This window comes from Lepidochelys kempii, chromosome 21 (genome assembly GCF_965140265.1).
Source record: "Lepidochelys kempii isolate rLepKem1 chromosome 21, rLepKem1.hap2, whole genome shotgun sequence".
Classification (NCBI taxonomy): domain Eukaryota; kingdom Metazoa; phylum Chordata; order Testudines; family Cheloniidae; genus Lepidochelys; species Lepidochelys kempii.
Genome location: NC_133276.1, coordinates 3,747,754 through 3,761,084, shown reverse-complemented (window position 1 = coordinate 3,761,084; position 13,331 = coordinate 3,747,754). Strand labels below are relative to the sequence as shown.

The following is a 13,331-nucleotide window of genomic DNA, read 5'->3' as shown; positions in this document are numbered from 1 at the left end:
CTGATGGGGCCATGAAACCTGAACTACTTTCCCATCCTTAGCTGTGATTCACCCAAGTCAGGTCTGAAACGTAGTGGCCCCACAGCCTCAGGAAGCCTGCACTGCTACCCAAAGCTCTGCTCTTGATTGGAAAGAGATCACCTACCAGAGGCACAGGGACGTCTGTGTGAGCATGGAAGTGGCTTTTTTTTTGACTGCAGATGAGATGGATTTGTACTACTGTAAGTAAGCACTAAGAAGTATTAGGATTAGACATTGCATGAAGGAAAATATTCCCCCAAACTAAGGTGAGGATGTTAGCTCAGTTCTCAACATCTACTTGGGAGAAGTCAGTCTTGCTTTATAGTACAGTTCCAAATTCTCTGTAAAAGGCTAATAGATATACAGACATGAGCAATATGTTACCAGTAGCTTTATGCACATCAGCAGAAAGTTATCAACCTGTTGGAGTCCATTCCAATTGATTAATCACTTAGTAATCCTTTATAAGCTGCAGATTAATGGAACCAAGCTAGCCCTGGTGCTGTAAGCTAAAGAAACACAGGCTGCAGGAACTGTCCACTGAAACAATTCTAACAGTGACATTGAACTCTCTCCCATTCCAGAAGGGCTGATTTACTGATTTCTGCACTTCACAGCCAGAAAGCACTAGCACGAGGAGGGGAGACTGAATCCTGGCAGAAGCCAGACAGGGAGCCATTTTCTCAGAGGAGAGCAGCCATGTGGTGGAGAGCTGCACACTTTTTAACTCCGAAGTAATCCTTCAAAGCAACAACCTTGAAGAGTACCTGTCTCATGAGAACATGGAGCAGTTGCTTGAGAGAAAGGAGGTGTAAGCACATGAGGCTTCTGCTAGCACCTTCCATCTATATGACACATATGTCCTTGCACAAGGCTGTATCTTCGTTCTTTGTAGAGATTGTGTAGTTGTTCAATGTGTAACAAACATGCTGCACAGTATAATTCTTTTAAAGCAAAGCCAATGGTATTTGTTTAGTCTATACCTCTCTGCTAGGTTTGCTGCTTACTCCTGAGCTCCAGCATGTTGAAGTCCAATATCAATTGCCTCTCTTGGGTGTGCAGTTTTCCTCAAGCTGTGAAAAGAGAGAACTTGCTACCCATCCTCCACCTGTCTGATCAAAGTGAGGTCTGAATTACCTGCTTCCACATCTGTAATTGTGTAATAAACACTATGCTTAATAAAGCTGACTTTTATTTTGTAAAGTACCTGGTGGTTAGACAAGGAAGTGGTCTCTTAAACCTCCCACTGCAAATGCAGACCTGTTCCCTACAGGCTTCAGTTTGCAACATATTGTCTAAGTCCAACTGGATGGTATCTAACTCCACCTGAGAGCACAACTGCTCTTACGTTTGTATAAATAGGGCTTATTCAGTTATCTGCTCCTGGGCCTGGTCCTATATTTATCTGTAGCCTTAGTTCTACTCCTCTTATGACTCCCTTAGAAGAACTAAATGCACTGTACCAGAAAAGTTAAACCTCAACTCTGGTCTTAGTCATTCAAAAGGTAAAATCCAGGTGCTAAAACAAACATCCCCGGTCACATTAACAAACCTCATACAGAAATAACTCCTTCCAAAAGGCTTTTTTCATTAGTTATATCTTCCCCCTTTCCTAGAGCCCCCCAGGGTTGCTTCAGCCAGGCCATATAACATTCATTCTCTCCAGAGGCATTTTTGTCCTTTTGGGCTCCATGCTAGCATTTTCTAAAGCTACAGCAGTTCTGTTACCAAAGACACTAAGTGTGAGAACAAGAAAATTCTATGAGAGGGGACTAACTACCCCAGTCAGTGTTTGAACAGAAGGCAGACTCTGCAATTACAGGGCAAGATGGAGTCCCAGCAGCTCATTGATTGATTAGCAACCGGTGTAGTAGGTGATTCTTTCATGGATATGACTGCTGATCTTTTCCACTTGCTCCTCCAGGCCTGCAAGGCTGGCTGACTTGATGATTAATGCATTGTTGCTTTTCTGAATTTCCATTTCTATACCTGAGGAGAGAGCAAGTCAGGATTAGGGGAAGATAGTCCAGGAAAATGATATTGTGCCCTAAGGCCTTCATCACCCTTCTGAAAATCTACACCCTCTCAATCTAAGTCAGGAGAGCAATATGAGAACCCACCAGAACAGCCAAACCCACTAGCCCTGCCTAGGACATGTCCAAACCAGTCAGTAAGTACATCAGAAAGCCACTGTCCAGGGCACCCCATAACATCAGTCAATGTTTCTTTCCAATAAAGCCACTCCAGACAGTGACCATTGAAGTCAATGGAAATTCCATTACTGACATCAATGGCTGAGCAGAAACAAGCCCATACTGTATGCACCTTGTGTTTTAGAAGGGAAATTGCACACTAACCTATATAGCAACATCAAGACTCCTTGCTGAGTTCAGCAGTCTACAAACAGCATTAAGTGACTAGCAGCAGCATCCAATCAAATCCCTGACACGGAGAGGCACCTTTGGTGAATGATGTTCACTAGAGCCACTGCTTTATCACTGAAATCAGTGCCACAGCTCTGGCGTGATAACTACTTGGGCTCAGTGCCATTCTCCAACTTGAAAGGCTCAAGCCTTCTGGCCAGGGCACTTAATCTGCAGCGTGGCTGGTACCCAAAGCACACTGAATGAGGCCCTTAGACATGAGGGCTGGAAATGAATGCATGGTGCACCAGTGTATAGGAGAGGAAATAGAGAAGCAGGTTCTTGAAGCTAGTCCATAGGGGGTTGAGTGGTACGGTGGAGTTGGTACATCGGCTTTTGCTCTCCAGCTGCAAGTTCCGATCCCTGCATGGGCCACAAGGGATTTGGTGGAGTCTCAGCCTCAGTTCCCCTTGCATGCCTCTCACAAAACACCTACACCACTGGCATGGAGGGGAAAGGTACACAGCAGGGTCCAAATTCATCCTGGTGAGGCCAGGGAGGGGCATGGCATGAGATTTCTATTACTCAACCCCATAATGTTGCACTGCAACATTATCTAGCAGCAACAGAAGCAGCGACCAGAGCTGTGCAAAGTGCTGTGAGGTTCAGTGAAGAGATGTGACAAATGGTGGGCACATTAATCAATCCATTTGTCATGAAAGCCACAAAGCAGAATCCAGTTGTCTGGGTTTCTGTGGCTAACACATTTGTCCTCCAAGTTCTTTACTTAGGAGGGTGTTTCTTGTATCTACAAGCAGAATCACTCATTCAGGGCTTGGCTAGATTAAGGGAATTTGTATTCGCATAATTACATTACATTCCTGGGGCCAAACAGGGTTTATATAAGAGTAACTCACCCTGCTGGTTTACACCTACACTAGGGCTTTGGATCAATGTAGAGGGAGGAGGATGAGGAACCTAATATAGAGAGGGCTTCAGCCATCTAATTCTGCACCACTCCCTCTCAGTCTTCTGTTCCTCTTCTAGTTTCATTCCCTCATCACCTGGCATTATGCCCTGACAAAGCCTGCACAGATTTACTTACTTTCCATCCTGAGTATCATAGCCCAGGTTTCTTCAAAGAGCGCTTTTGCCTCCCTGTCGATACTTTGGATCCTGCTGCCCTGCACTCCCAGTGTCGAACTCTGTCCCATCCGCCTCTTTAGCTCATCGTATTTTTGTTTTACCCGTTCAAATCCCTGTGGGAAAGCGAATGAGCAGTGCAGGTGAACTCAAGCAAATAAATGAGGTCCAAGTGATGAATGACCTCTAGACACTGCATTGGAGCTCTGTGTTATAAATGGCCATTATTACTATTATAGAGATATTAAAGACCATAATACATTTACATACTGGTTTCCAATGCCTTCATAGAAACCAATAATTCAGCATCATCTGGATTAACATGTTGCGTTCTGGTCACCCCATCTCAAAAAGAATGTTGCAGAAATAGCAATAAGAATAATCAAGGGCCTGGAAAATTCTCATATAAAGAGACGTTGAAAAGATTGGCATTGTTCACTATAGAAAGGAGATGAAGAAGAGGGACAAAATAATAGCATATCAAATAATGAATAGTTTAGAGTTGAGAGAGAGAGAGAGAGAGATCAGGAACTTCTGTTCTCCCTGTTTCATAACACAGGAAGAAGGGGACATTCAAAACTGATAAAAGAAAATTCCTTCTCACATGTGTAATTCAATTGTGGGACTCATTGCCTCAGGAAGTCATTGAGGCCACAAAATTAGCTAGATTCAAAAAAGGATTGGATATTTCTATGGATAAAAAGAAAATGCAGAGTTATAATAGTCAATGCTAACAATTTTTGGCAGGGATATTAAACCTCGTGCTTCAGGGCTGAAGTCAAACTAATTGTTAGACCAGGATGAGACCTAATGTGGGGGCAGATATCCTACTTCTGCTACTGCAGGGTTCTTACACCTTCCTCTAAGCGACCGGGTGCTGGCAATTGGCAGAGGTGAGATAAATTGACTAGATGGACCTTAGGTCTGAACCAGTCTGGTAATTCCTATGTTCCTAAAAACAGAGTAATTCACTTTCCATGCAGCATTCAAGTATGTTCTGCACTTTTGTGGCTTTGTTCCTGCATGAGAAGAAGAAGCTAGTAACAGATTATGGGCAGAGTCATTCCTAGGCTCCTACGAGACCTCCCTTGTACCTGCTGAGTGCTCCTTGCTTGCTCAATGGCTTCTTTTGCTCTCTGCTGAGCATCGGTGGCCTGCAACTGATTCTGCTCCGCCCTGTGCCGCAGTTGGCTGATTCTCTCGGTGAAGTTGTCCAGCTGATCAGTAATGTCTCTCATACTCTTCTCCGTTGGACCAAGGACAGCCTGGATCTGAAAGCCAAAGGTGTTTGGTATTTTAAAGAAAAGCTCCTCCCAGAACATCATTAATGATATATCATCCTCACAGGCACTCTTATGATTTATTATTGGTCTGTAATACAGACTCAGTAGTGAGTACAGCCCCCAAACCAGGGTTCCACCATGATAGGCTCTGTTTAGCTCAACAGAACAAAGATGGGGTAGGGCACAAGGAGAAAAACAGTCCGATTTTTACAGCAAGCCAATTTTGCTAGGATCCTGCCTCTTTGCCACAATTGTGGGGCATCATTGCACCAGCAGGGTAGGATGAAAATGGGCGGGAGGGGCAAGGATGTGATTAGTAACTTACCCTCAGTGGCAAGGCACTTTGCAGGGAGTTCCACAAGAGTTTCAAAGGAGCAGCGTGCAGGCCACGCAGCATTATAATGCTAGGAATGCAGCGCACATCACTCACCTCATCAATGCGGAGTTGGATGAGCTGAAGGGAATAGCTGGAGCCACTAATAGCATCCTGGGCTTCCTGGAGCACTGTGTTTGCTTGTCTCAAATTCTCCACCACTTCTTCCACGTTGCCCTCTACAGCATTTGCTCGGTTCCTGGGGGAATGCAGTAGGGAAGCATAATTAAATCAAAAATGTATCGTTATCTTTATAATGTAATTATAATGACAACACATGATGAGGTATTGCTTTGTGGCTCAAAAGTTAAAAACCGGCAGAGGGGAGATAAGCTGGACAAGTGGAACATCTTGCAAAGAGAAGATGTGAAAAGCTTGTAATAGAAGCCAGAAGTCCTGAAGCCACTGTACTTGACCATGCTGCCTTCCAAGAAGAAAAGCAGTGCTGTACTTCCTACCACTCGGACGAGGAGGCAAGATGGGAAAAGAAACCAAAGCCTCCATTAGAAGCACAACTGCTTCTAATACTTGGTAAAGTGGGGAAAGACGAATTATTTAAGGGGGAAGAAAGTGCCCAATTAGTTGCTTAAAGCTTTACATCAGTTACACTGGCTGCCAGTTTGAAGTGAGACTTTTTACTTTCCCCTGGAATGTCTGCATGCAAAGCCAGACTCCCCTAACTCATCATACTCAGCTGGTGTCAGATGCTCTCAGTGGGTTTACACTCTTATCGCATTAACCTTCTCTCCAGAATATTGCTATGATGGAATGATCATAAAATAAACCCATTCCAGCTCCACAAGGGTGCTCTGTTTTGTTTTTTTGTTTTGTTTTCAAAGGGACAAGCCTCCCAACTTCCATCAGGATAGTAAATAGGCCATTTAATGCTCGTGTCCTCTCCCTTAGTAACTGTGCGATTATAAGATCCCATTACTGAGTCCCTGGAAATCCAGTTCAGCTCTATCATCTCTCATGATAGGAGCTCAAAGAAGCAAAAAAGGTTCCCATTGGTCAGGGAAAGATCCCCACCCCAATATCTATAATGAAGGGATGTCAGACTATTGTTATTAGAGGCAGGGTTTATTATCTGCATTGCAGTATCAGCTGGAGGCACCAGTCAAGACTGGAGTCCCATGTCTCTAGGTACTGTACAGACACACAAGCTATGGGGCTAGAATCTCAGCTGATATAAATCAGCACATCTCCACTGAAGTCAATGCAGATTTACACAAGCTAAGGATCTGGCCAGCAGTCAAATGCAATTTGGCTCCAGTAATTCTGGCAACATTATCCCAACCATGCTGTGTAACGTGACTCAGGCACAACCAAGGTGAATCTGGGAGTGGGAGTTGCTGGAAGGCCACATGGACAGCGAGAAGCAGGATTGAAATGGGGAGTCTCTCTCTTCTGGAGGGACTTGAGAAACGCAAATATACGGCCACTTCCATCCATTTCCAAGGACTCTGGGTCAGGCCCATAGACTCTCATCCTATTAGCTTAAAGCCCAGTTTACCTTGCCTGTTCAGCCTCTTGCTGAAGCCTCTTGGCCTTAGCGATATCACCAGCTGTTTGGGTGAGGATGCTCTCAGGACACTGCAGCTTAGCAGCCAGGTTTCGGATCTCAGTCATTTTCCTCAGGACGGCAGCAGTGTCCGTTGGGAGGCGGAGCGAGAGCACATAGTCGCTGACCTCCTGGATGGTGGCAGGGTCGGTGGCTGGGTCTAGAGAGTTTACAAACAAACAAAAGTCAGGTAGAGCTGCAAGAATAGCGTGCGGGCAGGTCTGGGAGCACAGCATGGGGAGCCAGAAGTCCAGGGGACAGGCAATGCAGCAAGTGACTATAAACACCAGGTTCAGGGGTTACGAAGTCCCAGCTCCTCTAGCTCCCACTACCTCCTCATTCAAAGAGTTGCATGTGTCTGCCAACATGCGGCCAGATTACCGCTAACTTAGTCCATTAGTGTATCCCCCATTTTACAGTCCCTCCTAAGGGACCCTAGGCAGTACTTCAGCCAGAGCCACTCGCTACGCAGATAAGATGTTCTGTATGTCCCAGCTGTAAATCAGTCTTTGTGGATCCCACCATGCAGGCAGGGTTTCAACCGTGGGACAAAATCCAGGAGGTGACTCTTTGACAACTGAACCCTCTGAGCTCAGGGGAGTCAGATCAGTTGAGCAGAGAGACAATGGGCCAGATTCAGCTTTGCACAAGTCAGTGCAGGTTGCTGCACCAGCTAACGCTAGGCATAAGCTTGACCCATGGCCTGGAATAAAATAAGAACTGGTTGAGATTTAACTAAGGACACTGCAAAACACTTCAGCCAAGCTTCCAGCCAGAGTACTAAAACAATACCTTTGATTTGACAAAGAAATCTGTGCCTCTAAATGTGGAGTACAGTCTGACACTAGCAACAGACTGAGCAGCATGTGTATTCCAGGACAAGCCTCTTCCTCGATCACCACTGAAGAGAGAAGAGCCGTGCACATCCCAAAGGACGCTGCGTTAGGGATTAGCTGGGGCTTGGTAATCTCTGTAATACCTGACAGTGCTGATTTTCTTCTTCACCTAATTCTCATAAGGTTGATCCGTTATTAAAATCTGCTTATGAATTATAGGTCATCCCACTGGCTGTGGGGCACAATAAATTCTTTAGCCTGGTTAATAGTCTGCACCATAGAAGATTTGCTTGAGTGCTGCTGGAAAGCTGGTCTAGGTCTGAGTGCTGTGCAAAAGCCACCATCATAACTGATGCTAACTTAGGGCCCTCAAAGGCTGCCTCAGCATCGAGGTGAAGAAGAATGTACTCTGCTCTCAGATGCTAGGATAGAGGTGTAATGGCAGTGGAAGACACGTGACGAAATCTCTCCCTGCTGTCGCTGTACTGTACCTGCTCTGCAGATGGAGTGCTTGGTGCCCCAGGACTGTCACTCCAGCTCTTTTCACCTCTGCTAAATTCAGTTGATTTGTTTTTAACTGGTTTTTTTCCACCTTGGAAAAGGAGAGTGGTTCCTGAACAGCTGTGGGAAGCGTGGCTAGATTTCTCATTAAGTTCTACAGTACAGAAGGCCGAGGGCTAGCAACTTCTGCCCTCCCTACAGCCACTTACGGTAACTTCACAGATGGCATTTGGAGGCCATTAAGGCAATGGGCTAAATCTGTCCCAGGTGTAACTCCATGGAGGTCACCAGGGTTATACCACCAGTAGTTAATCTAGTTCTGTGAGAATGGCACAATCAAAGCTTGACTCTGAAGATGGTGGTCATGGTCAGACTGTACTTTCACTCCCCAGGGGAGAACTAATTTAAGTTTCAGGTGCTGAAGGCCCAAACCTTTCTAGATATAGTCAAATACCCAAACCATTCTAGATATAGTCAAATACCAGAGCTGACGACATTCAACTTATATCAATGTTAGTCCATTTTTGAATACAAGTCTGCTGTCCGGGGCTCATGGTGCATTAGTGACATTTACACTCTTAGGCAAAGCAAAAGCAGCACTCCCTTTAAAAATGGTTGTCTTAGTGTTAGACTAAGAATATTAACCACGTCTGATTCCCCAGACAGTGCAGTGTGAACTGATGCAAGGATGATAGTGGGTATTGCAAAATATTATTAGAACTAAGAGAACTGTCCACAAAAAGGCCCAACGCCAATCAGAACTTGCTTGTTCTCAGGTCTCATTGAAACTCGGACTGCAATTCAAATATTTGCAAACCTTTTGAAAGCTCCTGGGCCTTTTTTCCAGCAAATCTGATGCCAATTTATTTTTTCCTTGCAACACGAATTAGGTGAAACTGAGACCTTTTCACTGAGTTTTGGGCTTCCTTTGAGCTTTAAGTACAAAGCAAACCTTGGAGGTGTTTAACGTACATGGATCAAAACCAAAGCAAATATTTGTACCATGAGACAAACCCCTGGGTTATTATTTCCCCGGCTCTTCAGAAAACACATCTAAGGAGCTAGAGCTGATGGGGATCCCAATGGCCTAGTGATTATGTAATTCTTCTGCCGGGATTCCCTTTCTCAATGCAACCAAGAATTCCTCTCATGAGATTTAAAGACTTAGCAGAGAATACAAGGCCAGATCTTCAAAGGCTTCTTTAACTGTACTCAGAACTGGCACATCCACTGTAACCAGCCAACAAACCCTTGTCCAGGTGAACAGGTGTAAGTCAGGTTGGGGGAGTGATTCCCTGACCTGTTCTCACCTCTCCCTGTTCTTGTGGCTAAGGTTTTCCATCCACAAAGGGACAAGCATGGGCATGCTGTGGGCTTAGTTAAGGAGTCCCTTAGAGGTTTCCCCTCAGTGTCCTGCCCTCACATGCATGGAGACTAATGGATTTACCTGACAGGAAGTTGCGGACTTGCTGGATGAATTGCTGGATGCGTCGGACGTCTCCTTCTATCTGGGTCCTGGTTACACTCACTTGGTCCCCGAGACGTCGTGCATTGCTTTGGATTTGGTTTGAAGCTGTTTCTGCTGCCCCGATCTGCCAACAACAGTGCCCCCAGTAAAGTCAGGTTCTACTTGGCACAAGACAGCCTAGAAAGCTCACCAGCCCTGTCTGGGCTCTGCCACCAACTCCGTAGGTGACGTTGGGCAAGTCACTCCACCACTCTCTGTCTTGGTTGCCCCATTGTCAACAGATTGGAGGAGAGGCTTGAGGGATAAAGCTTTAAGATAGGATTTTCAAAACAGACTTTCAATGGGACTTGGGCTTCTAAGTCATGAGTCGCCTTGGAAAATTCTGCCCTTAGCATGTGCAAAGTGCTCTGAGATACTCAAATGAAAGTCTGTAGGAAGGGACTAATGTGGCTAACGTGTACATGCTGGGTCCTAACTAAGGATGGTGCAGAGAGACTGGAGCATCAGAGCAGCATCAAAAGACTTGAGAAGTTTAAGCTTTCTAAACCCGCTCTCCATCTTGCATTGCTGCCCAGGAAATTCAGTGAGAACAAGCTCCTGGTGACCTTCCCTGAGTGCTGGAAACACCTGGAGAAGAGCTGTTCCCTGGGTATTTCAGACCTTTGGCTTCCACTCTCAGAGGGAGCCAGGACATGCAGAGTCAGCACAAAAAATGACCACTTTTTAAAAGAAGTTCTACTAACATTTCCAAGCCACCCAGGAAATTCAGTTTTGGGTGAAGTTTGAGGTGAATTATTTGAGCCCTGCCTGGGTAAACATGCCTGCCATCCCCCTCTCTGCTTAATGAAGGTGACATCTCCATTGCAGTGTATCCTGGGAGCAGGTGAACACACAGCGTGTATGCTAATCAGCCCCTCCTTGCCGTTACCTGTGGAAGCAGACACCCCTGAGCTCCTCATTCCCTGTACCTACCATCTGCATGGTCCGCTGGAGCTGAGTCTTTATGCCATCCAGCTCTCTGGTGGTCTTCTCAGCAGTTCTGACTGCACCACTTGACAGTGGAATGATCCCTCTGCAGCTGAGGCCCCTTCCGCACCCCGTTGTGCTGTCCTGTGGACACAGCTCCCCGTCACAGTGCCCAGGGGTGCAGGCCTTGGATCTGACGCCACTGCAAATCTAAACACAGAGAGAAGCTGCATGCTGGTGAGAAGGCTCTGATGGTACTGGTGCTACTTCACCATCAATGGCACAAAGACTAGAGTGGAGATGAACCTTCCAAGAGAGACACAAGAGAACAGGGGTATCTGCATATCCATGGGTGCACAGTTCTTTTAGGACGATTTCTGGTGTCGCATTCAGCATGGGCTTAGAGGAGAGTACATGCAGGCGGGGCTATATATGAGTGTCGTGCAGGAGTGTAACAGAAGATGCACCCAAGAACAGTTCATGGAGCGTAGTGAAAGGTAATGTCTTGCAGTACGGAGCAAATGCATTGTGCGGGGAAGAGTTTATACAGAGCAGTGGAGGATATGCATAGACAGCTGTATGTAACTCAGGGAGAGCATCCCTGGGTACCGTAGAAGGAGTATATATTTTTGGAGGCAGGTACACACTCGCTATTTGGCAGCCGTCAGTGGCAAGGAACAAATGGTATCGACTCCTGCGCTCCAGTTATCAGGTCTGTGAGCAACAGAAGAAGCTCCGTACAACACATCAGGGTGTCTAGAAATAAACGAATACACTTCAAAGGGCCAGGGCACACCTGGTCTCCAGGTTATACGTGATGCCCACAAATACCCTGTAACCCACAGGGTTTGCTTGTACAGATGGCCATAGGCTGAGAAATCCTAGGGGGTACTTCTGCATGAATGGCAAAGGTTTTGGATTGCACGTCGCCATCTAACAGTATCAGTGTGGTCTATTTAGTGAGGCGGCCAAGAGGAGCAGCCTGTGAGGGTTCAGAAATGGTGCAGGGACTGTCATTTACCCCCTTCCTGTCACAGGCAGGGATCTTTCACATGGGGGTGGCTCTGATGCTGTGAAAAGCAGCGAGATGAATGAGTGATGGTCTCCACAGCAACATACATCAGGAGACGCTGAAATGTGTCTCCATGGCAATAGCAGAGCAGCATAGGGAAGAAAAAGAAAAGGAGACCTTGAGCCGAAACCAGACAGCTCTTGGGGACATAATGCAGTGAGAACTGCTGGGGAAAAGTTTCACTAGTGGGGAGACCATCCCGTGCCTTCGTATCTGCTGTTACCAGGCAGATCAGGCTTGACAAAGATCAGGCATGACAAAGCCCTGGCTGGGATGATTTAATTGGGGATTGGTCCTGCTTTGAGCAGGGGGTTGGACTAGATGACCTCCTGAGGTCCCTTCCAACCCTGATATTCTAGGATTCTAAGCAATGCTCAACCTTGGCTCAGCTGAATAGCACCTGCCAAGAGCCCCAAGACCACACCCCTTCGGTACATAAAATGGGGCAGAGGGATGCAACCTGTGGATGCTAGAGATCCCAACATACCATGCTGGGCTGCTTGGGTCTAGGTGGAGCAGTGCAGGCTGAGATCTCTACCCTCTGTGCCCTGCAGCCATGTCTTAAAAATGAGACCGTCTCCGAGACAAAACATGGACCTGCACTGCCAGCAGAGGTGCAACTACAGCATGGGTAGACACGCTCAAGCTAGCTTTGATCTAGCCAGCTCAAATACCAACAGCAATGAAACTGTGGCCTCAAGACTAGGCCCTTAAGTATATACCTAGGGTCCTGGGTGGTCTTGAATAGCCTGTGCTGATACAGTTTCAGTGCTATTGGTACTCAAGCTAACGAGATCAAAGCTAGCCCTGGTTTGTACACACATGCTGCCGTCACACCTCTGGCCGCACGTAGACGTATCCTTGGCCAGGCATGCTTTGACCACCCCATTTCAGCCTGCGACAGGATCCATGTCTGTTTCACCTTATTTATAGTTGGTGTCAAGTTGGGGGAGGAGGCCATCTCGCCCTGGAGGGCCTCCAGCCTGGAGGGGTGGTCTGTAAAGCTGCTTTCCAGCCCCTCAGTCATTCTCCGGTTCTCTCTGGATTGAGCCAGCAGGCTGGAAGTGCCCGCTATGCGGTAGCTGGCGTTGGTGGAGCTCTGGTACGCAGAGCTGACAGTCTTGAAGGCTCCTGCAGGAATAAAACCATGTGCAACGTGAATGGCTCCATGACTCATCCATGCAGCAGTGCGACCTAAACCATGGGATTGATTTTAGCCTGCTAGAGAATGTGTGGTGGGGAAGGGGGAGGAAGCTGCGAGACTGGTTAGTCACAAGGGTAGAGATTAACGGTCCTTTTATTGATTGCTTCACTGTGAACTGCAGCCTCCCTTGTGTGTCTAATTCTGTCTTTGAGCTAATGGCTGTAAACAAAACGAGAACAAAATACATACAGGTCTCGATCCTGGGCTGCCCAGAAGCAGGTGGCAAAGGTGGCTTTATGGCACGTCTATGGCTTTCCCACGCCAGGCCTGGGGACTGACAGGGCCTGGAGTAGTCCATGGGGGGGCTGCTCTCTCTCACACCCATCTAAGAGGGACTGTCCTGACAGCATGGGATCACATGATGCCCCGGCCATTCCCACGTTCTCCTAGCCAGAAACCCTCCACTGGGAGCCAGAGGAGGGGGTGGCGTAGGCACGGCTGCAGGACCTTCGTACCCCGCTGTGGTTATTCTCCTTTGCTGGAGCAGAGCAGTGTAAAGTGGCCATAGGAGGACCAAGGATGTGACCTCACAGATGGAAG

General features: G+C 46.9%; 2 protein-coding genes across 8 annotated transcripts in view; one reads left to right on the top strand and one right to left on the bottom strand.

Moving 5' to 3' along the window:
• The window catches only part of CAMK1G (calcium/calmodulin dependent protein kinase IG), a 66,829-nt gene extending 65,602 nt beyond the window's left edge, over window positions 1-1,227 (top strand). For 3 of the 4 annotated variants that reach the window (XM_073319948.1, XM_073319949.1, XM_073319945.1), the window contains exon 14: window positions 606-1,227. The gene's annotated coding sequence lies outside the window, so the exon portion shown is untranslated. The remainder of the gene's footprint in view (window positions 1-605) is intronic. The other variant, XM_073319947.1, reaches the window with a different exon arrangement.
• The window catches only part of LAMB3 (laminin subunit beta 3), a 51,400-nt gene continuing 39,264 nt past the window's right edge, over window positions 1,196-13,331 (bottom strand). For all 4 annotated transcript variants that reach the window (XM_073319942.1, XM_073319944.1, XM_073319941.1 and 1 more), the window contains 8 exons: window positions 12,510-12,718; window positions 10,522-10,725; window positions 9,529-9,673; window positions 6,697-6,904; window positions 5,241-5,382; window positions 4,622-4,798; window positions 3,490-3,643; window positions 1,196-2,010 (listed from right to left, as the gene is read on the bottom strand). In XM_073319942.1, the coding sequence (XP_073176043.1) occupies window positions 1,877-2,010; window positions 3,490-3,643; window positions 4,622-4,798; window positions 5,241-5,382; window positions 6,697-6,904; window positions 9,529-9,673; window positions 10,522-10,725; window positions 12,510-12,718 (1,373 nt within the window). In that variant the 3' untranslated portion in view covers window positions 1,196-1,876. The remainder of the gene's footprint in view (window positions 2,011-3,489; window positions 3,644-4,621; window positions 4,799-5,240; window positions 5,383-6,696; window positions 6,905-9,528; window positions 9,674-10,521; window positions 10,726-12,509; window positions 12,719-13,331) is intronic.